Source organism: Prinia subflava, chromosome 8 (assembly GCF_021018805.1).
Source record: "Prinia subflava isolate CZ2003 ecotype Zambia chromosome 8, Cam_Psub_1.2, whole genome shotgun sequence".
NCBI lineage: Eukaryota > Metazoa > Chordata > Aves > Passeriformes > Cisticolidae > Prinia > Prinia subflava.
Genome location: NC_086254.1, coordinates 4,947,154 through 4,974,129, shown reverse-complemented (window position 1 = coordinate 4,974,129; position 26,976 = coordinate 4,947,154). Strand labels below are relative to the sequence as shown.

Below are 26,976 nucleotides of genomic sequence, written 5' to 3'. Positions count from 1 at the left end.
CCACCAGTTTGTGAAAAAATTATGTAAGCATTTAACACTTACTTTAATTCTTTCTTAACCTCTTCATAATCAGCCTGTCCTTTCAGTTTTTCTTCCAGTTGCTTTAAAAGAGAGAACATGGATTTAATTATTTACATTGGTTTTTTTTTCTGCAGGCTTTGAAAATCATCTTCAAATTATTCCATATATACAGCAGAGCACAAGTGAGGGTTAATGACTCATACCTAATTTACATATATTAGAAAACAAACTATAACCAATTAAACGTAAACACAATTATACCTCGCTCATCCTTTGTTTACAGAGTGCCAAGCATGACAGAATTCAGTGGGTCTCAGTTTGGCTGTTTGCAGTGTGCTCAGGGAAGAGATTGGGGATGAAGGAATTAGGAAAAAAAACGGGGCAGCTGAAATGTTCAGGGAGATGGAGTTAACAAGCAGGATGCTTTGGCACCTACAGTATTTTAATGGGACAGTTCTTGATAACCTTATCTACATGATAAAGAGAACAGAGTGAAGGAGCTGCTGTTGGCTTGGGAGGCTCCTCCAGCACCTCGTGCCCACACAGAACTGCTGTGCCAGGGGGTTTGGTGAGCACCCCTGGGTGCAGGAGCTGCTGTGCTGTGAGCTGAGGCCACCCCAGCAGCTCCTCCTGCTCTGCCCCACCCAGGGCGGCCCCAGTGCCTCCTCCTGGGTGTGAGGGTGCCCCCAAGGCTGAGCCAAACCCTCTGCCACAATCCAGAATGCAATGCCACACACTTGGACCTTACCCAGCTCCCATCCCTACGGGGTAAATGCTTCAGGAGCCCTAAAACACAGCGATGCATAATCGATGTTGTTACATTGCTGGCACAAGCCACATCCATTTCAAGAATTTCTTTGCTTAGTGCAGGCACACCTGCATCTAAGCAAAGAACAGAACTTACTGGCTTGCAACTTCCATGGATAAAGTCAGGCTAGCTCTGCTTCAGTTCATTTTTGGTGTTTAAAATTGGCACAGAATCCCAAAGGTCACGGGAAACAGAAATAACGCGGGAATGTATCACCTCAAAGACAGAGAATCTACTTTGAAAAGGAAAGGAATAGATGACATGAAAAAGAAAAACAGGACTTTATGTCCAAGAGAGGCTGTTTGCAGGGGAGAAGGGAATTCAGTATCCTACACCCCCTCTGGGGCTGCTGGTGGGATGCAGGAGGAGGGCAGGGGAGAGCTGCTGGGAACTTGGATAATTTTAGCAAAGCAGTTTTGAATGCAGCCCCACACGGCAGTGCAGCAGCCCAGCCATGGGGGCACAGTGCTGGGGCAATCCCACAAACAGAACTGGGAACCAGTTCCCTGTGCTGTCCTCCCCAGTAAATCAGTGTGTGGGTATCAGAGCTGTACAAACCCCAAAATGATGCAGCACAGTGAATCCATGGTTTGTCATCTCAGTAATTTAAATTTGGCTCCTTCAGCTGCCAGCAGCAGCGTGGTGTGGCTTTGTGGGACCTGGCACGTTTTACAGGATCTCCTCCCCAGCCCCTAGCAGCTCTCACTGCTGACATTTCTGCCTTGCCATCAGCAGGGATGTTGAGGAGCAGTGACAAAGTGGACACCCACATTATCAGTGCCACAGCCCTCTCGAGGGGCTGTCCCTGCTGTTTGACACCAGGGCCCAGCAGCCCCAGCCCTGCTGACGAGAGGAATCTCCCTGCAGGGGCAGCCAGGCCCTGCTCAAGGAGCAGCTCTTAATGGATCACAGGAGCTGCTGCTCAGTGTGGGATCTGCACTCTCTGGGACTCTGATGAAACGAGTGGCCTCTTAAAAAGGTCTCGTGCCCCAGCCTCTTTTGTCATCAGTGGCTTTTGCAGTCATTCCAGTTGTGTTAAAAAGAAAAATGAAGTGTCTGTTTTAGCTACAACAATTCCTTTTTTTTTTTTTTCCACCTGGAATAAATACAGGGCAAGTTTTAGTAGTTTTTCCTTACCAAATTCCAGTTATTGTCTGGAACTATAGGAAGCACTGACTTTGCTTTAGGTAGCAGACACAGTGCTTCAGGTGTTCTGACATAATTAGGAAAATCCTGGTTGATGTGACCAGGAAAACCCTACAAGTATTAAAGATGTTGGAGGTTTTGACGATTTACAATGTGTGTTGAAATCTCATTAGGGGAATGAACTGTGTAGTCCCAGGGCCTGAGGTGTCACATTTTGAGGAGGGTCAGCTACAACAGGCCGAGAGTTCGAGCAGCTTTTCAACACTGAGCAAAACAGAGGGACTGCAACGAGGCACCCAGGTGGAATTTTAGTGCATCAGGTCAGGCTGGAGAGGGATCTTTAAATGAAACCACAGAGCCAGAGAGCCCTTGGTACTGGGAGGAGACCCAGCATCACAGTGGGAGTTTTCCAAGTGGTCACAGGCAGTGGAGGACCTGCCAAAACCCAAGATGTCCTTCTGCTCTCCTGGCTCTTGTCACTTTGTCCTTCTGTCTCTGTTTGGGGCTCTACAAATCCACTGCAATTCACCCCTTCCTTAACCCTGTGACTTGTAACATTTTGGGTCTAGAGCAGGAATAACAGCAGGAATAACTGGCAATTTACACCAGTTCTCAGTATAAAAAGGACCAGAAGAAATTTAAAACAAATAATACCCTTAATTAATACATTAGTTACTTATGCAAGGGTATGCTAAGAAAACAGCCTTTTGTAGAAACAGATATAAACCACAGAAAAGCTAATGACTCTCTTTTTAATGCCATCTGTATTAAGTGTAATTCTGTGCAGGGAAGTGCTATACCCTGGTAGAGTATTTCTGGAAAATTTAGGTACAAAACACAGGTAGAAAAATAAAGGAAAAAAAAGAGATATTGACAAAATGCAGCTGTTTTGGACTCTCAGGTAGTTGTGTGCTGCTACAGCAGTATGACAACCAGCAATATTTTACTTTGGATTGTATAAAAAACACACACATCCATCATTCCCAAGTACCTCATATAGAGATTGTTGCCATGGAAAATGTGCACCTAAACATCTACTTTACTAAACAATATAAACTAACAACTGAGGATGCAGTGCCTGTGTAGAAGCAGAGCATTTAGGCACTTGGCATCTTCCCAGTCAATGACTGTTTTAAAATGTATTAGTATGGTAATTGTCTCCAAGAACCCTGTAAAAGGCACAGAACACGGGATAACAAAGGTTCAAGCTGTGAGACAATCTGGAGGAACTAATATCTTGCACTAAATATCAACCTGGTTAATTCAGACAAAACATATTCCAACGACCTCCAAAAATGCAGGAGCCAGAGGGCAGAAGGAATGGACTGGTGGCTTTACTGCACATTAAATCTGCAAATATCCCGTGCTAAAGAATGAAACCATGTTGGAGCATGCAGAGATTGGGTCCCTCCTCGTGTTACTTAGAAAACACAATCACCACTGTATCATTAACTGAAGTGGCACAGGTAAACAGCAGGGGCTGTATGGAGAGGCTTAAAACATTTAAATAACCATTAAATTAACATTGTAGTTCAGTTTAGAGTGATCAGCTCACTTTACTGAATTTTAACTGGGGAGCAGGGATGTTCCAGCACCCAGCCACAAAGGGTTAATACAATTAGAGTGAGAAAAGTCTCGTTACTAGAGGACATGTTTTGATTATTAGATCAGATGAAGATAAAGAAGCAATAATTTTGAAAGTATTCCTGTATTGTTTCATTAAGTCATAGAGTATTAAAGAATTCCCCCAAGATACAGGTTGAGAACATTGCTTTAATTTGTGAAACTGTGAGTTGTTTTCTGTGGAGGCAACCATTAAAATCTCTGTTATTTCGGAAGCAATTCCTCCATAATCAAACAGGAGATCAGCACATCATCATTGAGATCTGGTGCTTTGTACAAAGTGTGCCTGGCACAGGCTTTCCCAGCACTTTGGGGTGAAAGTAACTATTCGGAAATATCTTTATAGTTGCAACAAATAAGGTTAAAGAGGGTTGAAATGAGTAAAACTTTATCAATAGAGGCACTACATCAGACACTATCAACAGACAGCTAAATACAGAGCATTAGCCAGGCAAGGCTATGAGAAAATGGAAGGAGATTACTGAAATGGAAATCAAAGACTTGCTCTGTCATTTCTGTGATCCTACTCCCTTTGAAGTTAATGGCTAAACTAATACTGACCTCACCAGGAACACGCTTTATTCCAAGAAAATCTGTCAAGTGCAAGGACTCAAGATATCTTCTATCAGGCTTTATGAAAAAAAGTAAAATAAAAAAATCCCCTGAACAGGGGTGTAGCCAGCAGAATGTGTCCCTCAGAACCAGGGCAGCTCCTTTCTCCCTCAATAAAAGTGGTGCCCACATGGTGCCAGGTGGGCAGAGACTGATGCTGCCAATGGAGTTACATAATAGGTGTCCTTTGCTCCACTGAATTTTCATAAAAATTCTGCAAAGCTGGCTTAAAACATGCAGAAAACACTGACTGCAACACTTCAGCTTTCACTCCTAACAGGTCCCTCTCCATGTGAATTATGCTCTACCACAGCAAAACCAGGAACTGCTAAAAAAATGTCAGAATTAGAGCAATTTGTAAGAGTTTCAATTGAACATTAAATCATCCTGATAGAGCAAAGCTGCCCACGCCGCAGTCAGGGCTGAGTGGGAACCATCAGCCTCCTGCTCTCAGAAAACTCTCAGACTATCAAACCTGCACAACTACCAAGTCTTTAATGGAATAGATAAATTTATCTTGTTTACACTTTGGAGCTCATCGACGGTGGAACAATGAAGGAGACCAGAGTTCCAGGAAACTGATTCATACCCCACGTCAGGAAACATTTCTCATGCTCACTCAGAGATCAGAACTGTGTGGGCTCAGCACAGGGAAAGTGAAAGTGCCCAAGAGAGAGCTAAAAGGGTCATTCAGAGAATTCTTAGCTGTTCCTCCTGCTTCTGGTGCAGTGCTGCTCCTATGCAAATGAGTATAGGGCCAGACTGCTGATTATAAATGGGAATTATTGTGCAGCAAATACACAGTTAAAAATAATTAAATGGTTATTGAAGCTAAAAGCCTTCTCCATGTCCTGATTTTGCTTGTTTCTATGCCCTAAATGATACACTTCCCATTTCCAGTGGAGTGAACTGGAGGGGGTAGCAGGGAAATTGAAAGATAAACCAATTCCTTGCAAATCTTCAATATGTACAACTGGAATGGGAATGAAAAGTTTGAAAATCTAAGAGGGATTTTCTGTGCCTTTTCAGTTCAAGTGTTTCATTACATATCCATGGTCAGTGCATGCTGGGCTTTGGTGTTAGCCTTGTTCTGCAAAAACACATTTCAAACCAGAAAGGATTGGGCCACTTAGAATTTAAAAAAAAGCTGTCATCTCTTAGAAAACAGTATATCAGGGGATGGAATGGGTTTGAAGATGCCTTCTAACTCAAATCATTCTGTGATTCCATGAAACCACAGAAACCAGAAGAAGCCAATGGCTCAGGACCACAGGGAACTCAAGAGCACACCCCAAAATCATCATTTCTGAGCCACCCCTCGGGCAGAGCTGAGCCTTACTTTGAGAGTGCTGTTCTTGGCCGTCAGCTGCTGCTCCAGCTGGGAGATCTGGCTGCTGGAGTTCTCCCTCAGCTTGGTGAGGCTGCCCTGGAGCCTCTGCACGTCCTCCACGAGCTGGGCGATCTCGCGCTCCTTGGCGGCCAGCTCCACTTCCAGGCTGGAGCGTGTCAGCACCTCGATGGCCTGCTCCTGCAGGGGACACAGGGTGACACTGAGACAGGCAGGAAAGGCAGAAAACCCCGAGCCAGGGCAGCCTGGCAAGCAGCAAACTCGGCATTGGGTGGAACAAGACACAGGCAGCTCCTAAATCTGGGACTCCTGTGTTATAAATGGGAATCTGGAATTTCCTACACCCCAGGGCAGCCTGGCAAGGAGCAAACTCAGCATTGGGTGGCACAAGACACAGATAATTCCTAAATCTGGGACTCCTGTGGTTGACACCGAGAATCTGGAATTTCCTACACCCCAGGGCATCTCTCTGGGAAAACAGGGGGTAACAGAGGGAATAAATTTCCCTATTTCGTAAGTGCACTGGAAAGATGCAGCCGTGAAAGTCAAAGGATTCTATTTAGATCTATTTATTATTAATAGCCCAAATGCTTTGACAACTATGAAAATCTGTGCTTACAAAATACTAATCAGATAAAATATTCTGAAGTAATGGAGCAGAATTTCTTAATCAGGAGCGGCAGAGCCATGTGCCTGTGGCTCTCTGTGTGCACACTGCACGTTTCAGGCAAAATTGTCAAAAATTGCCCCAAACTGCTACTTCCAATGAACTTGCTCCTTGCATGAAAATTGTTCATGTTAACATTACTGCAAGCATCCCTCCACAGGGAAGAAGAGAGATGTGACAGCTCTAAGACAAGGCCATTCTCTCTTTGGTCACCACTTTCAGAAATTCCCTTTCCTGAATTTTCCCCTCTTCCAGTTTGCCACAGCTGTAAAATCTGTCCTCAAGTCTGGAACTTCCTCTCTGGACTGCCTTCCTGGGAGGACAAGGAACCAGAGAGGACAGAGGGGTCCAGAAGAAGTCGGATCCATTCAGAAAAGATAACAGAGATTAGCTGTACCATCCCTGTCTCCTTTTGTGCTGCATTACAGCTGTGATGATGCTTCGGGGAGCTCTGAGCCTCCTCCATGGGGAATGGAGGAAAGCCTTGTGCCCGTGTGGGGGGCACAGGGCAGCCCAAGGAGGGGCACAGATTCCATAAAGAGCCCAAAATGCATCTCCCAAAGGTTAATGGCTGTTCCTCAGGAACACCAGGGAAGGAGCAGAAAATCCATTCAGCAAGGGGGAGATGAAGATGGTGAGCGCTAAACCAACGATCTGCGGTGACAGAGCTGAGAATTCACCCCAGCGACACCCCGACGACTGAGAGCAGACTGAAATGTACTCCATCCCCTCTTTTCTGGGAGTACAGCAACAACAAAACCCCCTTTCCCACATCTCCTAACCATTCAGCTTGATTCCCAGTGACTACACCCCGCTGCACTCACAGAAAGCTGCATGTACGAACAGCAGTTAACAACGCTCTCCTATTACACTGAATTACACTTTTAACTTGAAAAAACCTCTAATTTGCTTGCATGAAACATCACAAGTTGTATAATCATCTGCTGCTTGTGCCTATTGAGACTAGAACGTGGAGTCTGAAATAAGATAGATAATGATCATTTTCATCCTGCAGTAGTTGTCATATTAAATATAAATGAAGTGCAGAAGTACTATTAAATACAAGAAAGACCTAATGTTAAAATAATGATAAGACTAGGACACGAGATAGGAAGAGGCAGGTAATTCAGAGTTACAAGTGATATTCAGGCTTTTTATTTTTTGTTTTGCAGCCTACTTGTCTATCTTCTGGCTTCTCTGAGAAAATACTGGGTTGTATTAATAGACAGCCAAACAGATCTGGAGGACTTATGGTTTGTTACTTGTTCTCTGCAAATGATTTTTAAAGGCAGCCATGTGTTCCTCTGCTATCAGTGTCAAGCACATATAAGGCTTGCAAGGGAAAAAAAAGCAATGATTTCTTTTGTTTCTTAAATCTGCTGCTCAGAAGTAGACTAAATTTCACTTAATTGCGTATTTACATTTAAATACTCCTATTTCTCCTTTGGCAAACAAAAATCAAAATAATCTGGCTGCTCATCTGTGGTACCTGCTCACCCAGGGCCAGCTGGAGCTCCCTGTGCCTGCAGGTCCCATCAGCAGCCTTGGCTTTATTCAGAGCCACCCAGGGAGGCAGCAAGCAGGAGTGAAGGGCATCTTCTCAATTTCCCAAGGATTGATAGGTGTAATTCTCAGTTTGGATACAGCCAGTTAAGAGTGGAGTGGGACCAAATCTATTTCCAGTTTCTCTGCCAGCCCAGACATGGAGTGAGGAGAGGCAGAGCGGGCAGGGAGCTCTGGGGATGGAGCCCCACAGGCACCAAGGCTCTCCTGCTGCCTCTCTCCCTCCTCTGCTGATGCCCTCAGGCACATGAAATGATTTCTGAGAGCTGAAATGATTTCTGATGCTGAACTGAGCATCCCCTTGGAGCAGGGAGTGATGGATCACCACAGAGACCTCTGTCCTTCCCGTGGTCTCCTCCAGCCACCAACCCCCTCAGGAGCTGAACCCACCACAAACCCCGAGGAACACCTTTCCCTTCCAGGTAAAATACGACTTCCAACAGCTGTTTTTATAGCTGTGGGCAGAAATTGCAGGAGCTGTGCTGCAGGAATGTCAGAAACCTGTAAGAGTCAGTAAATATTTTCTCTCACCACATCAGGTGCCTTCTGGATCTGCGTGGCAAGCTGGAGAGATTTGTTGGCTGATGAGAGCTGCTCCCTTAAGGTCTCTGCCTCTCTCTGAGCCACCTCTGCCCTCTGAAGGAAATGAAAAGGGGTGAAAAGAGAAAGTACATTCAGTTTAACAACTGACAATTATTACAAGAACATTCATCAATTCATGCCTGACTGAATATAATTGATTTTCCTAAACACTCAACCTAATAAATGTTAGAAAAAAAACATAGAATGTGATGGATTTTTATTTTAAACAGTACAAGGAAGAAATAATTGAGCGATTATGACAGTAATTTAACGCTAGGAGCAAGGAATCCCCTGCTGATACTAATGCTGCGGCCCACTGAATTTCCCAGACTGAATAAATACAAGTGGAAATGGAGTCTTTTTATTCAATTTCTTTCTATTCTCATAGACCAAGCAGATTTTATTGCAAGGCTCCTCATGGGAATAATTCTCACGGGTAAATGCTGAATTAAAAGATATTCTGACCACTCTCTCAAACACACATACAATGTTGTGGGCTGTCTTTCTGCAATAATTATTCCCTAAAACATGAATTGTTAGATCATGTTCTTTCAGCAGGTCTATTTATTCAACAATATTTAACCCTACAGTGACAATTTTGCACAGCTCAGTTACCAGCTGCTGAGGATTTACGCAATACCTGATAAGCCTCTGACTTGGCCACTGGTCAAAATTCCCATCTAAATATTGAATAATAACAGAAAGGAGAAAGATAGAATGATGAGGGAAAATTGTCTATACGAGAGTTTGGGTAGAGACAGATGGATCAGTAACTTCAGGCAATAAATAGCAGCAAACTCCTTTTCATAACTGTCTGTAAGCTTCTGTTAGAAATGGAACAAAACCTGGTTCTTTTATAAGATACACTCCTCCTGGCAAGATTGTCTTCTTGTTTTTTTACAAAAAATGTATTTTATTGTTATAAAACCACACTGCTTTCTCCCTTGAGTAATCACTGCTTTTTGCCTGGCCTGCTCCATCCAAATCATGCTGTGCTTTCAGAAAAGAGCCAAAATAATTTTCTTTCTCCACTTCCAAGACCTTTCACCAATTCTACCAAACCCATCAGCTGCCACCAGTGAAGGTCAGAACTTTTCTTGACCAGCTGATGGATCCCTTCCTTTATGGAATGATGAATTCCCAGTGCCATTTTTGAGCCACCCAAACTGCCACAGACTCCTTGCTAATCCTTTGGAAAATCATCTCAAATAGTCAATACAGAGCAAATAGAAAGCCTGTAGTGAATATAAAATTATAGTCAATATAGAAGCTATAGCAAATAACAACTTATAGTACTATAAAACCTATAATGAATATAAAATCTATATCAAATCTATAGAAAATACAGACCCTACAGTGAATAAGGCCTGTGTGTGTGTGGTCTCTGACTCCCTCACAGTCACAGCAGACTCTGCATGTTTAATCAATGAATAAACTAACAGCAATCAAATACTAAACGCATCATCTGCGCTATTTGCTCACAACATTGTATTAAATGATTTTGCATAGGTTCCACAGCTGTAATTAAAATGTGATTGTAAAAAGTACAGTGACGTGGCTCCAATAATCAGAGCAGGGGACACAACCCATTGTGTGCTTGGAAAACGTGGAGACAGCAGCAAAAAAAGGCACAAAAAAGGATTTATGTTGTTTATGTGGCTGGATAATATTAGGATAAATACTGAGCTAACAATCCACATTGAGATAAATTATTTTCTGGTACTTTATTAGATGTGCAGCTACATATATTGATCTAATAACTGCAGAACAACTCCAGCAAAGCAGGACAAGTTTACTGCACTGTGGCACTTGCTCTTCCATCTAGTGCTGGATAAGTAATGGGTTTTGCAGCCTTGAGCAATTCTGCTGATGGCTTCCATTCAGTGCAGCATTGTTTGCAGAATCTATTCAGCTCGCATGCGAGCAAACCACAGAGGATATTGCTAATAGGTGGTACATCTGCATATACAGTGAGCTGTCAGCTGCCCTTTCTGCACAGCCTCCCCAGCCAATTCCCAACACCTGTTGTGATCCTGGAATAATACCAGACAAGATTTCATCCTAGGCATTGTTAAAAATACATCAGTGCAAACTCTGGGCGATTCTATTTGGGAAATACTGGTCATTTTCCCTCTTTTTTATTCCTCTCTCACAAAATGGAAGCTTTTTAGAGCCAGAATTACAGATGTGCTCAGAGTCTGGAAAGCACTTTTGGGTGCTATCACAATATAAATTATAAATGACACACAAAACCCTCTTAAAAGAATGGGAGTTTCAAATTTGAGCACTTACAAGTTTGGAAAAGCCAAGCCCGAGGCTGGTGCTCATCCACCCTGTGTGAGGGTTCAGGAGTGGGATGGCACCACACAGGACCTGCTGTGGCTTTTCCAAGGAGATTTTCCCCAGGAGATGCCCTGCTCCACGCAGCTCTGAGGGGAACATGGATTGTGAGTGGATCTCCTGCTTCGTCCTCTTGTCCCGTGTGTGACCCCTGCACTTGGTTTGCTCCCAGCTAATCCCACTCTCCTGCACTGCTGGCATTAATCCCTCCCTCGGGGAGCTGTGCTGCAGCACCAGCAGTGCATTCAGCACCAGCAGTGCATTCAGCACTGGCAGCAGCCCTGTTTGTGTTCTTGCAGCCCCTGGCACATCTCCCTGCAGGGCAGCCCTGGCTCCCAGCCCGCCGGGAGCTGCCCCTGCCCTCCAGTGGCTGCAGGGCTGCCCCCGTGCCAGCCCCTCTGGGTTTGCCTCTTCCACTGCCACCCCTGTCTGCTTGTCACTCTGTCCCCTTCCTAATTCATTGTGGCTGCTGGAAGCACCATTTCTGTCCTCTCTGTGCTCCACGGCGCCTTTAGCTCCAGGCAGGCAAACCCCAGCTCGTACCTCGCACGACCTAAGAACATCCACAAACTTCCAGAGCCAGCCTTACCCACACGATTTCCTCCTTCCTCTTTTCCTCCTTGCCCTCTTCCTCCTTTCTCCTCTCCTCCTTTCTCTTCTCCTTGTTGCTTCTTCTCCAAATGTCCTCACAAAAGGCCCTCCAAGTGTCCCTGTCCCGGTGTCTGTCCCCATTCCCTCCCCTCTCCCTGTCTTGCTCCCATGCTGATGTTCCCAGTCATGACAGGGGCAGCCTGGGGAGGGTCTCCCCTCCCATCCCAAAACCTCCCATCCCCTCCCAAAACCTCACATCACACCCAGGAACATCAAACCTGCCTGGTTAATGTTCACCCAGCCAGAGCAGTGACCGACTGCAGCGTGCCTGGGACAGCCTGAGCAAATTCAAACCAGATTCTGCTCAGTTTCTGTGAACTCTTTTTTTCAGACTCTTATAGGCTGGCCAAACTTGAGGCTGTCTTTTAATTATTATTTTTTAAAAATTATTTTTCTACTTGGATCAACAGAAGATACAACCATGAGAAAAAAGCAAACTGCTCTTCATCAAACTCCTTCCATTAAATCTGGGCACAGCAGGCTCCTCACCCAAACAGCAAGAAAAACTCGTAACATCTGGGGAAAAATGGATTTTTTCCCTCCCCTAATCTTGTTCTTAAAAATGGTTGAACAATTTTTCCTGAAGTAAGAAGAAAGAGCACAGCCAGAGACAGGCGCCCAGGATGGAGAATGCAAACCCCGAGGAATCTTACACAACTCGGAGCCACTGGGAAGTTCAAAAAAACCTTCTGTTTGTGTGGAACTGCCCCACTTCAGCTGAGAAATGCAGAGATTCATGGAACCACTTAAAGGTTTGGTTTGGAAGGGACCTTAAAGCCCCTCCAGTGCCACCCCTGCCATGGGCAGTGACACCTCCCACTGTCCCAGGCTGCTCCAAGCCCTGTCCAGCCTGGCCTTGGGCACTGCCAGGGATCCAGGGACAGCCACAGCTGCTCTGGGCACCCTGTGCCAGGGCCTGCCCACCCTCACAGGGAACAATTCCTGCCCAAATCCCATCCATCCCTGCCCTCAGGCAGTGGGAACCATTCCCTGTGTCCTGTCCCTCCATCCCTTGTCCCCAGTCCCTCTCCAGCTCTCCTGGAGCCCCTTTAGGCTCTGGAAATGCCTCAGCACAGTTGTTTTTCACCAGTCAGTGCTAAAACTCTCAGTTTCTTACTCCCAAATCCCACAGCCTAAAAAAAACCCCCTCAATTACCAGTGACAGTCACACTAATGGCCTTGATGAAGCTCATGCAAACCCAGTGTTGCCCAAAATTCTATTTTTCAGCATAGTTCAGTCATCCAACTCCTCCTAATTCCTACACCGCTGTTTTCTAGTACAGAACTACCTCCCTGGTAACAAAATATTTCAAAATAGTTCCATTTTCCTTCATACAGCAGGTAAATATTGTACTGCTCACAGTGGAGCCAGGAGGTCACGATCATAACGCTGCCGTGTGCTTTCCAATTAAAAACAGAAAAAAAAAAGCCTTACACAATATATCCAGTTTAAATTATTCTCCTTGTTTCCTGACAAGATAATGAATAGCATGAACCGAGTGCTCTTCTACTTACAGTAAAATGTTAATTTGATCAAAGACCAGTGGTGTGAACAGCAAAATGAGATACTTATGTGAAAAAAAATGGATAACCTTTCCCTTGAAGTTCCACCAGCCGAGCTCTATTTCCTTATTCCATGCTAAATTCAGTGCTGTATGTGGGAAAATCTTCCTATGGGCGAGGAGTGGGTATTATCACAAGTAATTCTGCTGCAGTTAATGAGCCTGGTTATGGCAGCAATCACCACGCTCAGAGCTGACATTCAGACTTGCAAGCTGCTGCAAAAGCTGTGTTTCTCGGAGTACAACATCAATTAAAACACTTTGGTTCAATGTGCTTTGATTTCCTAACTTTTCAGGTCTAAAAATTTGCTGTAAAACCTTTAGATGGCCAACTTCCACACAACAGCAGCAAGGTTAGCAGAATATCAGGGATAGGAAAGATTTTTCAGGGCTCTGGTACCTATTTTTTCCAACAATGGAGAATTATATGGAAAAAAAAAAGAAAAAACTCCACCAACCAGAAGAGGTTGGGTTCTCTTCATTCTTGTCTTCAGGCTATTGCACTTTCCTCTGTGTGCTGAAAGGCTGCCAGACAAATGTATTCCCAACTGATAGCCAGGCATTTGCAGAAAACTCATGTTTGCGTGAAAATAATATTAACCATATTTTGCCTTTATACAGAACTTCTCTGTGCAAGGATCTCAAATGCCCTTTGTAAAGTAAATGTTATTATTCCCATTTTACAGACAGTGAAATCCCAGGATTAAGTGAACAACTTCATCTACCATGAAGCAGTGAAACTGAACTGGATCCATGGAATGGTTTGGGCTGGGAGGGACCTCAAATCTGGGAGGGACCTCAAATCTCACCTCATTCCAGCCCCTGCCAGGGCAGGGACACCTTTCCCTAGCCCAGGGTGCTCCAAGCTCCATCCAGCTGATACCTCAAGTTTTATCTTTCATGTTTTTCAGGCTCTGTGCTGCCCAGGGGTGCAGCTCTGAACTCACAGTCAGTGTTACAGAGCAGGGACACAAAACAAATCCTTTTCCTGCTGAGCACCAAGGACAGCTTTCAGCCCAACAGCACAAACAAGGGTGGCTGAAGGGAGGAACAAGAAGGATGGGACCTCCCAGCCTGGAGCTGGAATTGGACAATTAAACCCCAGTGTGAAAATGGACCAAAACTGATCAAAGTGGGAGACCTTGTGACTATTTTGGGTCCATTTTGTGTCCATTTTGTGACCATTTTGGGTCCACCTTGGGTGCAGCCCTGGCCAGGCTCTTGTCCTGCCCAAGGTGTGCCCTAAAGGCCTTTCAATAAATCTCTGCTTTATTCTCCAGCTCTGCCCAGTCTCTGTTCCAGCCCAGCCTCCCCAAGGCCTCCCCAGGCCATGGCACACAGGGGTGCCCCCAGCTCCCTGCCCAGGGAGGCAGAAATCAAAGCCAATCCTCTGGCAGTGTCTGTGCCCGCCTCGGGGCAGTGCAGGAGCCCGGGCAGGATGAATTAATTCCCTTCCTCGTGGAAGTGCCAACCCAAGGATGCCCCACCAGGGCTGTGGTGGTCACAGCCAAGCCCCAGCTCTACCTGCACTGCGCTGCACTCGTGCTGCGGAGTGAAAAGGGGAATTTATTCCATCTGCTGCTCAAAAACATACATATTTTATGGCAATCTCACTTAGCAGGAATATCTTTTTGAACCATTTTCCAAATGTGATTTGTTGGAGACAGGAAGGTGCCGTACCCAAGGAAATAAAAAATAATCTTGAGAGCAGCATTTCTGCTAAAACACCCTGGCGAGGTTTTCTTTCTACTTTTATAGCAGACACTGTTTTATGTATTTTAGTGGCAGTTTGGCTCCAAAAAAAAGCTTAAATTCACTGACTCTTCCTCTGCAGACTTTAAAACCCAACACTACATTTCTGTGGAATAAATGATATTGATCCAGGCTAGATTCTTTAATAAAAGCTGCTATATTTTAGAAAGTACAGTTTTCTTGATTTATTGGTATTAGAAGTTTTCTATATTTGACTTTCTTTCCCCAGAAAAAATAAGAAGTAGAAATCTGGGAGCACTATCAGCACTGTGAAGATGGAAAGAAAACCAATGGAAACATCTGGCGTTTCCAAAGGGATAACAGAAGAAATAAATAAATTAATTCTTCTTCTGTAGTTTACACAACATAGTCCACATACACATGAAAAAGTCTCATGTATTCTTTCTCTTACCACTGTCAAAATCTATACTTGAGTTTGCTTTTCAAATCTATATCCTCCCCTTTCAGATTAAAATACAATAACCCAGGATCAAACAAACCTAACCAAAGTTCTCCTGTTTTTGTTTTAAAAGTGAAAAAGCAGCTTTTTCTTTACAGGAAGCTCAAATTACAAAGCCCATTAGATTTTATTTTACTTAACCAGATGATCAATGTATAAAGGCAGAAAAGAGATCTGGGCACATCAATGACACAAAGCCACAAATTTAGACTCAGTATTAAAACCTTAAAATGAGCCCTGCTGTAATTTAAAAAAATGAAATATATTTAAAATATTTAAATATTAAAGTATAGTTAAATATTTCTGGTTTCACAACCTAGGAATTATTTTTTCCAACAAAAACCTCAGTCTTTTTCAGGCACAACTGGATAATTCCAGGTTCCTGGATGAAGTACAGAAACAGAACAATAATTCATTTGAATAAATTTGTCGTCCCAAAAGATTCATTTTGGCAGCAGAACTTTGCTGCCATAAACACTTACTGGAAAGGTGTAAACTTGAAAAGGTACAGGAAAGTGCTAACCATAAATATTTGTCTAAAATAAACAGTCACACAACTGTAACTGCTGTGAATGCAGAAATGTATACTGGAGCGTCATTAACTTCCCTGATTGGAAATTAGAATATTCTGGGAATCAAACAATAAAAAATTCAAAGATGCTGTATCCCAAACTATGATAAATCATTTATTTTGACAAGTATGGGTAGTTTAGTTTTAATTATTTATTCTTATACTTCGTAGCATATCAGAAAATATGCAGTGATTTATTGTGCAAAATGAAATCTTAATAAAATGAGTCCCTTCACCAAACTACAGTATTATTAAATCTTCATGGAGATGCAGGGGGAACTCGTGGGTTATGTTATCAAGTTTTATCATTGAGCTGCTGGGTTAATAAAGTGAAAAGGAGCCCTTGCTATTGTACTTGGCTCTATTGTGCCCTCAGTTTCTCCTCAGGGTGAGGAGGATGGGGAGGATGAGGAGGATGAGGAGGATGAGGAGGATGAGGAGGATGAGGAGGATGAGGAGAGGATGGGCAGGGATTCTGCTGCCTGGGAGATGATGGAATTGCAGATTTTACCATAAAACCAATGAGGGTTTTACCTTCAGACCTCCCATCCCTCCCAAAGGTCCATGGCAGCACCTAACAGCTCCTCTCGAGGCAGCTGCAGCTGGACCAGACATTTTAATGCACTGTTCTTGCCTTTTTTATATAAAAAACCCCTCTCAGGGCTTTCACAGGGAAGGGTTACAGCCATGCCACCCTTGCAGTGGGTGTAACTCGGTGTTCCCTGATCTCTGCCAGCCAGAACAGCCCAGCCCTGCCACAAACCCCACTCAGGATGGATTAGTGGCACTGAGCTCCTGAGTGAGCAGCTGAGGGAGGAGGGGCTGTCACACCCCTCCTCTGTCCCAGCCACCGATTCATTTCTCCCACTCTTATTTGTGGGAAAATTCAGTTTACACCTTGTGTTAATGACACAATGGAGAGGGAGGGAGCTTTGTGGTCACTACCCCTCCCTCTCCCTCTGAGCAGAAAATTGCAAAGCTCACTGGCATTTAAAGCCAATTATTCTGATGAGCTAGTAATTTGTTCTGGGGTTGGTACCGTGCAAAGTAGCCCAGAAAGCTCCTGCATGAAAAAACTTGAGGATCCAAGTGAGAAAAAACCCTGGGAGACGAGAGGTGATGGAGCTGAAGATGAGAATGGTCCCTTCTTCACCCCACAGGACACAGGGGTGGGAGCCACATCAGCTCTGTCCCCGTGGATTTGATCATTTTTCTGGACAAGGTCAGGGAGCACAGGAGTGGAGGGGGAAAGGCACTCCCAGCTCTCAGGAGCCACAGAGGAATTCCAGACAACAGCAAGGGAGCTTGTGAAGTGCCAGCTCTGGATTTAAAAAGGGCAGTAACTGGGAAAGGCATTTTCAAGAAATGTCAGATATATAAAAATTTACACCGATTTCCTTTTCCCGTATTTTTAGTGGAAAGATGTAAATCTGGCTCTGAATCGCAGCAGTTTGGGTCAGTGCTGATTCCAGAGCAGCAGAACATCACATCCACATCAGCAAGGCAGGCCCTGAGCAAAGCAGGAGCCGTGCTGAGCTCTACTCTTTAAAGGTAGCCTTAACAATGGGGAATGAGCACTTACTGAAATGGTAAAAGGAAATGTTAATTTAACTATTAAATACATAATTAGGTTAAGTACTTGTTTCTGCAATTGTAACACTTCAGCCTGATGCAAACTCACTTTCTGGCCCGTGCAATAGATTTAATTTCTTTTTTTATTCTTTTTTTTTTCAACTATGAAGAGGTAAAACACAGGAATTGCTGCTACAAAGATTACCTATAATTCATCCAAGTGTTTTATAAAGGCAAAGCATCACACAAAGCAAAGACTTTATGGGCATGTTCCAGCAAATGAGCTGAGCCACTGCAGCAGCTCCTGCTCCTCTCCAGGTGAGCCTGCCCTTCCCTCCTGCAGCTCCTGCTCCTCTCCAGGTGAGCCTGCCCTTCCCTCCTGCAGCTCCTGCTCCTCTCCAGGTGAGCCTGCCCTTCCCTCCTGCAGCTCCTGCTCCTCTCCAGGTGAGCCTGCCCTTCCCTCCTGCAGCTCCTGCTCCTCTCCAGGTGAGCCTGCCCTTCCCTCCTGCAGCTCCTGCTCCTCTCCAGGTGAACCTGCCCTTCCCTCCTGCAGCTCCTCCAAGGCCACAGAGTCCCTCTGTGTCCCTCATGAGGCCCCAGCATAAGAAAGACACAGAAAGAGAAACACAAGAAAGACACAAAACTGTTGGAGCAATTCCAGAGGAGGACGTGGAGCTGCTCCAAGGCAGCCTGGAAGAGCTGGGGGTGCTCACCTGGAGAGGAGAAGGCTCCAGGGAGAGCTCAGAGCCCCTTTCAGAGCCTAAAGGGGCTCCAGGAGAGCTGGAGAGGGACTGGGGACAAGGGATGGAGGGACAGGACACAGGGAATGGCTCCCACTGCCAGAGGGCAGGGCTGGATGGGATTTGGGCAGGAATTGTTCCCTGTGAGGGTGGGCAGGCCCTGGCACAGGGTGCCCAGAGCAGCTGTGGCTGCCCCTGCATCCCTGGCAGTGCCCAAGGCCAGGCTGGACAGGGCTTGGAGCAGCCTGGGACAGTGGGAGGTGTCCCTACCATGGCAGGGGTGGCACTGGAGGGGCTTTAAGGTCCCTCCCAACCCAAACCATTCCATGATTCCGTGATTTCAGTGCCTTCTCCCATGTCTTGTTGAGCTGTCTCAAGTTGCTAAACCCACAGAGATCAAATGTGGCCCCTTCATCCCAAATCCAGGCTCTCCTGCACTTCCTGAGCTCAGTGAAGGCTCCCCGAGGTGCCAGAAGGGGAGGAAGAGGAGAGGGAGGTGGGGAAAGGGGAGGCTGAATCCCTCCTCTGGCTTTCCAACAGCTCCGAGGAGCAGCACGCTGCTTTAATGTGCAGCCAGATTTTGCAGAATTACAACCAAACTAAGGGTTACGCACACAAGCAGTTATAAATTTTACCTAATTACAAGAAAAGCACCACAATGAAGTAAAAAAACCCAAGCCACATTGCAGCTTTGTACTAGGTAGATAGAAAAATAGCATTTCTGGATAAATAGGTATAATCTATTTTAGGAGGCAATAAGCAATTCAGAAATACCTGTTCTTTAACTACAGCCCCCTTTAGACTGAGGGGAAAAAAAACCAGCTACTGGGTAAATCACTGCAAAATGTACTGCCTTTGCAAAAATCACAAAGTAATTCTACCAAAACATTTATAACACCTACATCATTTCTAAAAAAAAATCTACATATTTTCAAATAATTACTAGCACTTTCATAAATATTTATTGCTGTCTACAAAAGTTCTTTGACAGAACTAAAAACTCACTGTACAAACACCAATTTGCTTTCACTGACTAAATAATCAACAATTTAAAAATACGATTTTGGCTTCATTAAGACACTGAGATGCTGGAGTGTGTCCAGAGAAGGGAATGGAGCTGGGGAAGGGTCTGGAGCATCAGGAGAGGCTGAGGGAGCTGAGGGGGGAAAAAGAGGCTCAGGAGGGATCTCCTCTCTCCCTGCAACTGGAAGGAGGCTTCAGGTGAGGGTTGGGCTCTGCTAGGAAGGAGTAGGACATGAGGAAACAGCCTCAGGTGGCTCCAAGGGAGGTTTAGGTTGGATATCAGAGAAAATCTCTTCATTGAAAGGGTTTGTCCAGCCCTGGCACAGCTGCCCAGGGCAAGAGTGGAGTCCCCATCCCCTCAGGGGTTTCAAAGCCCTGTGGATGTGGCCCCTGGGGACATGGAGCACTGGTGGCCCCTGGCAGCGCTGGGTGATGGTTGGAATGGATGATCCTGGAGGGCTTTTCCAATGGAAATGATTCTGTCATTTGTGTTTTTCCAATTTTCCAAGAACTAATGGAAAGGCCAGCAGCACTTGCTGCAGACTTGACAGCTGCAGCAGGGGAGTGTGGGGGCTGAAAGCTGATCTGGCAGAAGGGAAAAGACAAAACAAAACAGCAGCTGGAGCAGGGGGTACATTTTCAACAGGATCAGTGACCTGGTCTGGCTCACACAGCCACTGCTGACAGCAGGACCAGGGAGGGGAAGGAGCTGCCTGATTCCTCCTGGAATGGAGCTGCTCTTAGGTAAACTTCAGCTGGATTATAAACCCACAGCCTGGGGGATCTGAGACTGCAGTCTCTGGTCGTAGGGGCAGGGGGATTCATGAAGCTCATGATAAGTGAATGCCTGGCTGAGGTTTCCCTCTGAAACCATCACCCAGTGCCTTGTGGAATTTCTGTCGTGGAATCCTGCCTGCCCATAACCATCTCCTCCACCACCTCGCTCACTCAGAAGGGTTCTGTGCATGGCTGGTGGGTTTGGGCGTGTTAAACTCTGAATTTCTGCCTCTCTCTGTGTCAGGAGTGTGTGCAGTGTGTGTGATGGATGGCCAGAGAGACATCTCACTGCCCAAATTAACCTCTGCAGGAACAAATGGCAATTTCTTTGTGGTCCTGCACAGAAAGAACAGTCTGATCCAACCCTTGCTAAAAAATTAATATGCCAATAAAACATAATAGAAAAGGAAGGGGGGGGGGAAAAAAAGTCTGGAGAAGTCCCCAAAACCTGCAGCCCTGCCACAGCCACAGGGCAGAGACCCTTTAATTTGGGCATGTCTGAGTAGGGGCCAACATGACGGATTTAGAAACACAAAGCCAAGAATAACTACAGGGGGAAAGGTAAGTTTAAATTATTAGAAGGTAAATATATGGCAAGCACTGCTCTACTGTGCACACAATGCTTACAGAGCATCCCTAAAGAGCTGTATTTTGCTGGAAATTTGCATATTTTCTTACTCCACGCAGTTATGACTGCGAAGTGCATATAAAAGAACTGTCACGAAACCCAAAAGAGAATTAAAAAAAGAATAATCAAAGTCACACTTAGAATTTTACGGGGGACTCATTGAAAATCCTACCTGATTCGCTCTTTCAAGGTCTGTCATGATCATCTCGATTTCATCAGCCCTGGGAGAAGGAGAGAGCAAAAGTTTTGTTATCACACAGAGAACGGCTGCTGCACGAGGCCAGGCACAGCAACAGGCACACAAACCCCAGCAATTGTCAATATTTATCTGTAAAAGGACACGGCAGGGCTGAGCAGCTCAGCTCCTGCGTGGTGAGACCCTCTGGAGCTCTCTGGGCCAGTCTGCAAATCTCCAATTCCTCTGCCCGTTCCCTGTTTTGCAGTGCAATAGGCAAATTGATATCTGAGCGTATTCAGTGGATCTTTGAAGGTCTTACTCCCCAAAATTCCAGGCAGTGTCATCTTTCCAACAGGTGAAGGTGCTTCCGAAGTGACAATTACGGAGAAATCAAAGACTGCAGTTCTTCAGTCAACTCCCCACATATACAAAAGGAACCAGCCACTCTTCTGTTTTAGTGTGCCCAGAAGTTTGGTTCTTAATTTGGCTAAAATATATATATATATATATATATATATATATATATATATCAAGAGGTCAAAGAGACCAAGAAATTCAATTTTACATTACATGGAAAGGAGGGGGTTTTGACACAAATTTATTAAACTCTAAATTTAGACTCCTAATGCACTTTGCAAAGCTGAATTGGAAAGTCAAAGGGTTGAAAACTATACAAATAGTCAAGGAAAAAAGAGATCCTCCAGATCCCTGTGTTAGGGAGCAGCTCCCAGACCTGACCCCTCAAAAATCAGCATTTCTAATACTTCACAAACAGAGCCAATCCTTCCAATCCTTAAGCAATCTTTCCTTATCTTCATGCTTAATCACAGGCAAATATTTCCCACTCAGACTCTCACCTGGGAAAGGTACCAGGAAAAAGGGCTGACAGCCCTAAAGAATGTTCTGTATCAATATAAGAAGACACATTATTCTCCCCAGACATTTTGCCTGTCTTGTATGCCTGGACCATATGGAAGCAATAAACACTGTCCTCATCTCCTCTGAACAGCAGCTTTACCAGCAAGTCCTTTTGCAATCTGCCAACACCATAATGTCTGGTTTTTGTTTTTAATCTGTAGCAGATCATTATGAGTAAAAGCTGTGAAAGACTGGAATTCCCTTCCTCTGCCCATGCAGAAAAGTCAGGGTTTGTTTTTCTGCTGATTCCCACAGAAGATCCATTTCCCTGTGCAGGTGTTTGTTAGGAAGGATGGTTAATTGAAGTACATCAGGGTTCTGGCACACTCCACACTGGATCATTACAGTGAATATTGACTTATTCCTCAACAGCATTTTAGGCTTCTGGGTGTACACTTAGGGAAATGCAGCAAAAGATCATAATAAGTAAATGTGCATGTATATAAATTAATGGAAAATTATTTTTAATTACAGCCTTTAATGTTGTTGAGGCGACACGAACTGCCTTCTGAAAAAATCTTTTGGACAATAATGGAAAACAGATTAACATGTGTTTTCTTGTGCAGGAGAAGCTAATGTGCTCTTACACTGGGCAGAAATCCTGCACACCATGTTTGGAATTAATAATAAATAATGGTCATTACTTACTGAACTGAACAACCACTGCCTGGGCAAAAAAGGATTCAAGGCAGTAGCCACAAGAATGACCTGGGCACATTCACATCAGCCTGCAATAACACTTTCCATCTCTTTAGCCTCTGCAGTTGTGAAACACCTTTTATTTTAGACTCCAGGCCCACAAAACTTATTAACCCACTTATGGAAATGACAGTATTTCATGTGAAAAAGATGTCCCAAAGCCCGTGCAAGTGACCCCACTGTGTATCTGTGACAGAGATAGGAGGGAAGAGAGCAACCCAACACACTAAAAAGATGCTTCCCGGCATTTCACAAATATTTTTAGCCAGGATAATTTAAGGATCCTCTTTATATAAGCTTCTGCATTTGGGCTCAATTTATGTGTGAATGCCTCAGGTTATATGGAGCCAGTAAATGAAGCCTGGGTTATGTCACAGCTCCCAGAGCAGAGCTGGGAATGTCCCATCCCAGCACTCCAGCTCCAATCCAGCTCCCTCTCCCTGTCTGGAGGCTGAGAACAGTAAAATCCTGCATTTCCACCCAAACTGGGGGTGTATCAGCCAAAGGTCTGGAACAACACAGCACCCGAGAGGAGTGAGAGACTCGGCAGAAACCCCGGGATTGGGAGAGGAAGGGTGCCCGGCTTTGGGAGCAGAAGGGGGGTTCAGCTCAGCCAGGAAAACTCCTTTTGTTCTGGCAAAAAGGGAGGTGACTCCAATGGGGAAAAGATGAGTGGGAAGGGGTGGAAATGTGAGGGAGTCTGGACCCATCCAAGGACCTTCAGCCACCTTGAAAGGGGCAAGGTAAGGAGAGCCAGAGGAAACTGGAGCAGACAGAGGAATAAGGGGAGGAACTGGGGGATATCTGAGGCCAGTGGAACAAGGGGAGAGGGGACCCAGAGCAGAAAAGCAGAGGAGAACCCTGAGCCCCAGGAAAGGTGGGTGGCTGCCAGGGAAACACAAGATGGTGCTGGAAAAAACAAGGTAAAAAGACTCAACCCTGCATTTAAAATGGAGAGAAATATTAATACTGGTATTTGTGTCCCATTTTGGCCAGGGTCAGGATTTAAGAGCTCTATTACAGCACTGGGATACACAGCCAATTACAAAAAAAAAAGCAACTGAGGATATAGAATGCCATAAAAATGACATTTGTGCCCTTCAGCGTGCACAGATAATTCTGACTGAATCCAGTAAAGTGTCAAACTGTAGCCAAAGGCAAAATTGTCCCTTTGTCCTTGTATCCAGACACACCAGCTGACTGATCCTGAACTCCCCTTTCCCTCCTACGTTTTTTTTCTCCCAATCTTTCCAGCACACCTAATAAAAGGATGCAACATCTCCAAAAAAATTCAAGTAAACACCTCCAGCCTAACAGTCTGCACACTGATGGAGGGTAATGCTGCAACCATAAATGTTATCTTTAAGTAAAGTAATGAATTAAATTACTCAGTATTCTTTCCTAGTACAAGTGTCAACAGCATTCAGGAGAATCTTCAAAAGGAATTCAGGCTTTTCATTTTAAAAGCTCCACTACCACATCAGTAGCTGGCACTCAGCAGCCTAAAGTCACTTATTTGAGAAAGTCTCTAATAGCTGCATTCACTGTTTGCTCAGCACAAGTATTTATTATAAAATAAATTACAGTTCTCACACCTTTTATGCACTCACAGAAACAACCTGCATTGATTTATTGTTTACAAAGGACTGTGTCAAATTCAGACCTGTCAGGCACGAGGCAGCTCTGCTTGGCTCACTGAATGAGTCCCACACAGGTCATTTTTGATGTGTTCACCCTCCACTACATTTGCTCATTTCCAGCCCTTCCTATTTCAATATTTCTCTTTATTTCAAAGGAACAACTTGGCAGGCAAAGCAGCATCCAACTCCGGGCTCGTCCTGCAGGTTTGCACTGAAAATCTGATGGGAATCTTGAAGGGAACTTGGAAGGGACCTTGGAAAAACCTTGTTCCACCCCTGCCAGGGGCAGGGACACCTTCCACTGTCCCAGGCTGCTCCCAGCCCCATCCAGCCTGGCCTTGGGCACTGCCAGGGATCCAGGGGCAGCCATAGGTGCCCACCCTCCCAGGGAAGAATTTCTTCTCCTAATCAACCAATTTCTTCACCTAATCAACCAATTTCTTCACCTAATCAACCAATTTGTGGTCACCCAGAATCTACCTGTGACCAAAGTCATCCCATGTGAATTAAACTGACTTTTAGGAACCAGAGGTCTGATTATTTCACTTTTTACTTCCTTTATTCCTGAAGGAACACACACCTTGGCCCCTCAGGAGTGTCTCAATTTCCCCATCACCCCAGGAGGTGAAGGCAAAGAGGAAAGTTCTTTCTTCAGGCAGATACGGAGAATGAGGGTAATTAATAACAATATTGTTATTAATAACAATAACAACAACCTTAATACACCATAAATATCAGTGTATTTTGCTAAAATACATTGATATTTATGGTGGGTTACACCAGATTTCCACATGGCGACCCAACATTAATCAGGTTTGGTCAAGGGTGATACTTTTTAAACATTAACACAGATCATGAGAAAAAAGAGTGGGGAAAAGCTGTTTTCAGGGATAAATGTTATCTACCCAGTGTTTTTGCATTCCACAGATAGTATAATCATTTATCTGATCTAGTTTCTTGTAATCTCCATGGTAGAGGAAAAGAAATCATGTAAGCAAGACAGTTCTTCAGGGTGTATTACAGCTTGTTCTAGGTTTCAGCATTTTCAGACTAAGGAATTTAGGAAATCAAATTTAAGCCCAAGCATTTGGAGCTACAAAGTCAGCATCACCACGTAAAAAGAATCTGATCTGTTGAAACACCATGACCATGAAATATTCTATTATTTCTTCTCTCGGTACCGTGTTTGAAGTGAGAAACAAAATGCATTAAAAGCTATGGATTTTACAAGGTATAAGCTTTTACCAGTCATGAAACAGCCCTCAAAGCTAACATGCCATCTATAAAAAACAACTTAAGGAGTTGGAAAAAAACACCCCAAACCACCCCACTTTTCAATTCAATTGCTTATGGGAAATAAAAAGTGCAGAAAGGCTCGATTTTCATTTTAAGATCAAGAAAACCGATTAGGTTTGAGCAGCATAACAAGGCAGCAAATTCAAGGGTTGGTAGCAGGGAAGAAGCTCAGGTCTTCCTCTAAATAAAATTAAATCAGATGAAAACCCTGAACACCACAGAGTTATTCACTTGCAAGCAAGAAGAATCTGGACTTTATGATTAAAATCCAGTTGATCCAAGCCCTTCATTTAGCTACTAGCTTAAAGAGGCAGAAACAATTCCTTTTTTATTAACATGACAAGTGAATGGTTTGCCAAATCTTGTGGCTACAGCCCCCTAAACATTCAAACTTACTCAACCTTGAAGGAAACTGCTGTTGGATTCTTTATACATGGAAGGACTGAAAAATACAGATGACACTTTGGAAATTGCAGTCAGTGGTGTGGCCAAGAAACTTCCCTACCAGGGCAGATTAATACTTTGGTTTGGCAAAAAACAAACAACGTTTTTTCCCACACATTTGTTTTCTTTCTAAACATGTAAAAGTTTACTAGTCAGAGCAAACGGTATATGGAGCCAGTGGGGCTTGTTAAAATGTTCTAATTACCCAAACATTTACACAGGCAATTTCAAACTAAAAGCAGACATTATCAACTAATGTGCATTTATGTTTAATTAAGGAAAAAAAAGAGAAAAACCCTCCTAGTAACGTATATCTGTGATGGGCACAGAGCAGATTTTGGCCAAATTAGGTAAACAGCTCAGCCTCCTGAAACTACAGGCAGTGCAACCCAGCACAAGGCAAAAAATGTGAGGTTATTTGGGATATTGGGGAAGGGAAGAAAAGAAGAACAGGGGCCAAAACATTTAAAGGAAAAAAAAAAAGCAAAACCCAGAGCAAAAGGCAGTGCACTGAGTTTTTTTCAGGTTTCAATGAAATTTTTATCAGGGAAGGTTCCTGGGTCTAGGAAGCAATTTCGGATCACTAAACAATGGCAGAATTGCCTGCAGCCCAATGATCACGGCACTCACTCAGGGCACAGGAGCATCCCAGCATTTGAATATTCAATTTTGTTTTTTTCTTTAAGCAAAGCAGAGGGATGACAAACTCCCTACCCAAATTCAAAGCACTTCCTAAGCTCTGCTGGGGATGCCCTCATCTCATCCCTGCTCCTCACTGACCTGCCAAGGTGCCCAGGATTTGTTGCCTAATTTCTAGGAAAGAAAAAACCACCAAACACTTTCTTAGAAAGTTTCCAAGGGAAGATAATATAAGAAAGCCACTAATTTTATTTTTGGTACTTTATGAGTATCACTGTACACACATTTACATGTTTTTTTTAGAATTCATAATTATTCCAATCTGACAAACATCCACAGAGGATAAATTCACCTTTACTGCCAGTTCAAGATGAATATTAGGCAGAAGGGCTGTACAAAGAACAAAATAAAAAGTGATTTCAGCATAACATGTCAAAGGGGAAGATCTCACACACTTTTTACTGCTAAGTTCACAAATCTACTTTTCAAATTGCAAGAGCTATAGGTTAATATTTTCTTTCAGAGGAACCCTCTAAGGATCTTCAGATCAGATAATCCTTTTTCCTGTGTCACATAAATCCAGGCCTCTTGTAAAAGAATTTCTCTGTTCGGGGATTCATAAATCCACCAAGTTTAGTAATGAACTGGGGTGTTTCCTTTCCTAGGAACTGAATTGAAGAAAAAAACAATCCCCTCTGTGCTAAGCAGTGAAAACT

At 44.2% G+C, this 26,976-nt stretch overlaps 1 protein-coding gene across 9 annotated transcripts in view; it reads right to left on the bottom strand.

Annotated features, from left to right (window-relative positions):
• The window catches only part of CUX1 (cut like homeobox 1), a 270,018-nt gene that overhangs the window by 77,540 nt on the left and 165,502 nt on the right, over window positions 1–26,976 (bottom strand). For all 9 annotated transcript variants that reach the window (XM_063402464.1, XM_063402457.1, XM_063402465.1 and 6 more), the window contains exons 9-12: window positions 20,619–20,667; window positions 8,320–8,424; window positions 5,550–5,738; window positions 43–101 (exon numbers count right to left, since the gene is read on the bottom strand). In XM_063402464.1, the coding sequence (XP_063258534.1) occupies window positions 43–101; window positions 5,550–5,738; window positions 8,320–8,424; window positions 20,619–20,667 (402 nt within the window). The remainder of the gene's footprint in view (window positions 1–42; window positions 102–5,549; window positions 5,739–8,319; window positions 8,425–20,618; window positions 20,668–26,976) is intronic.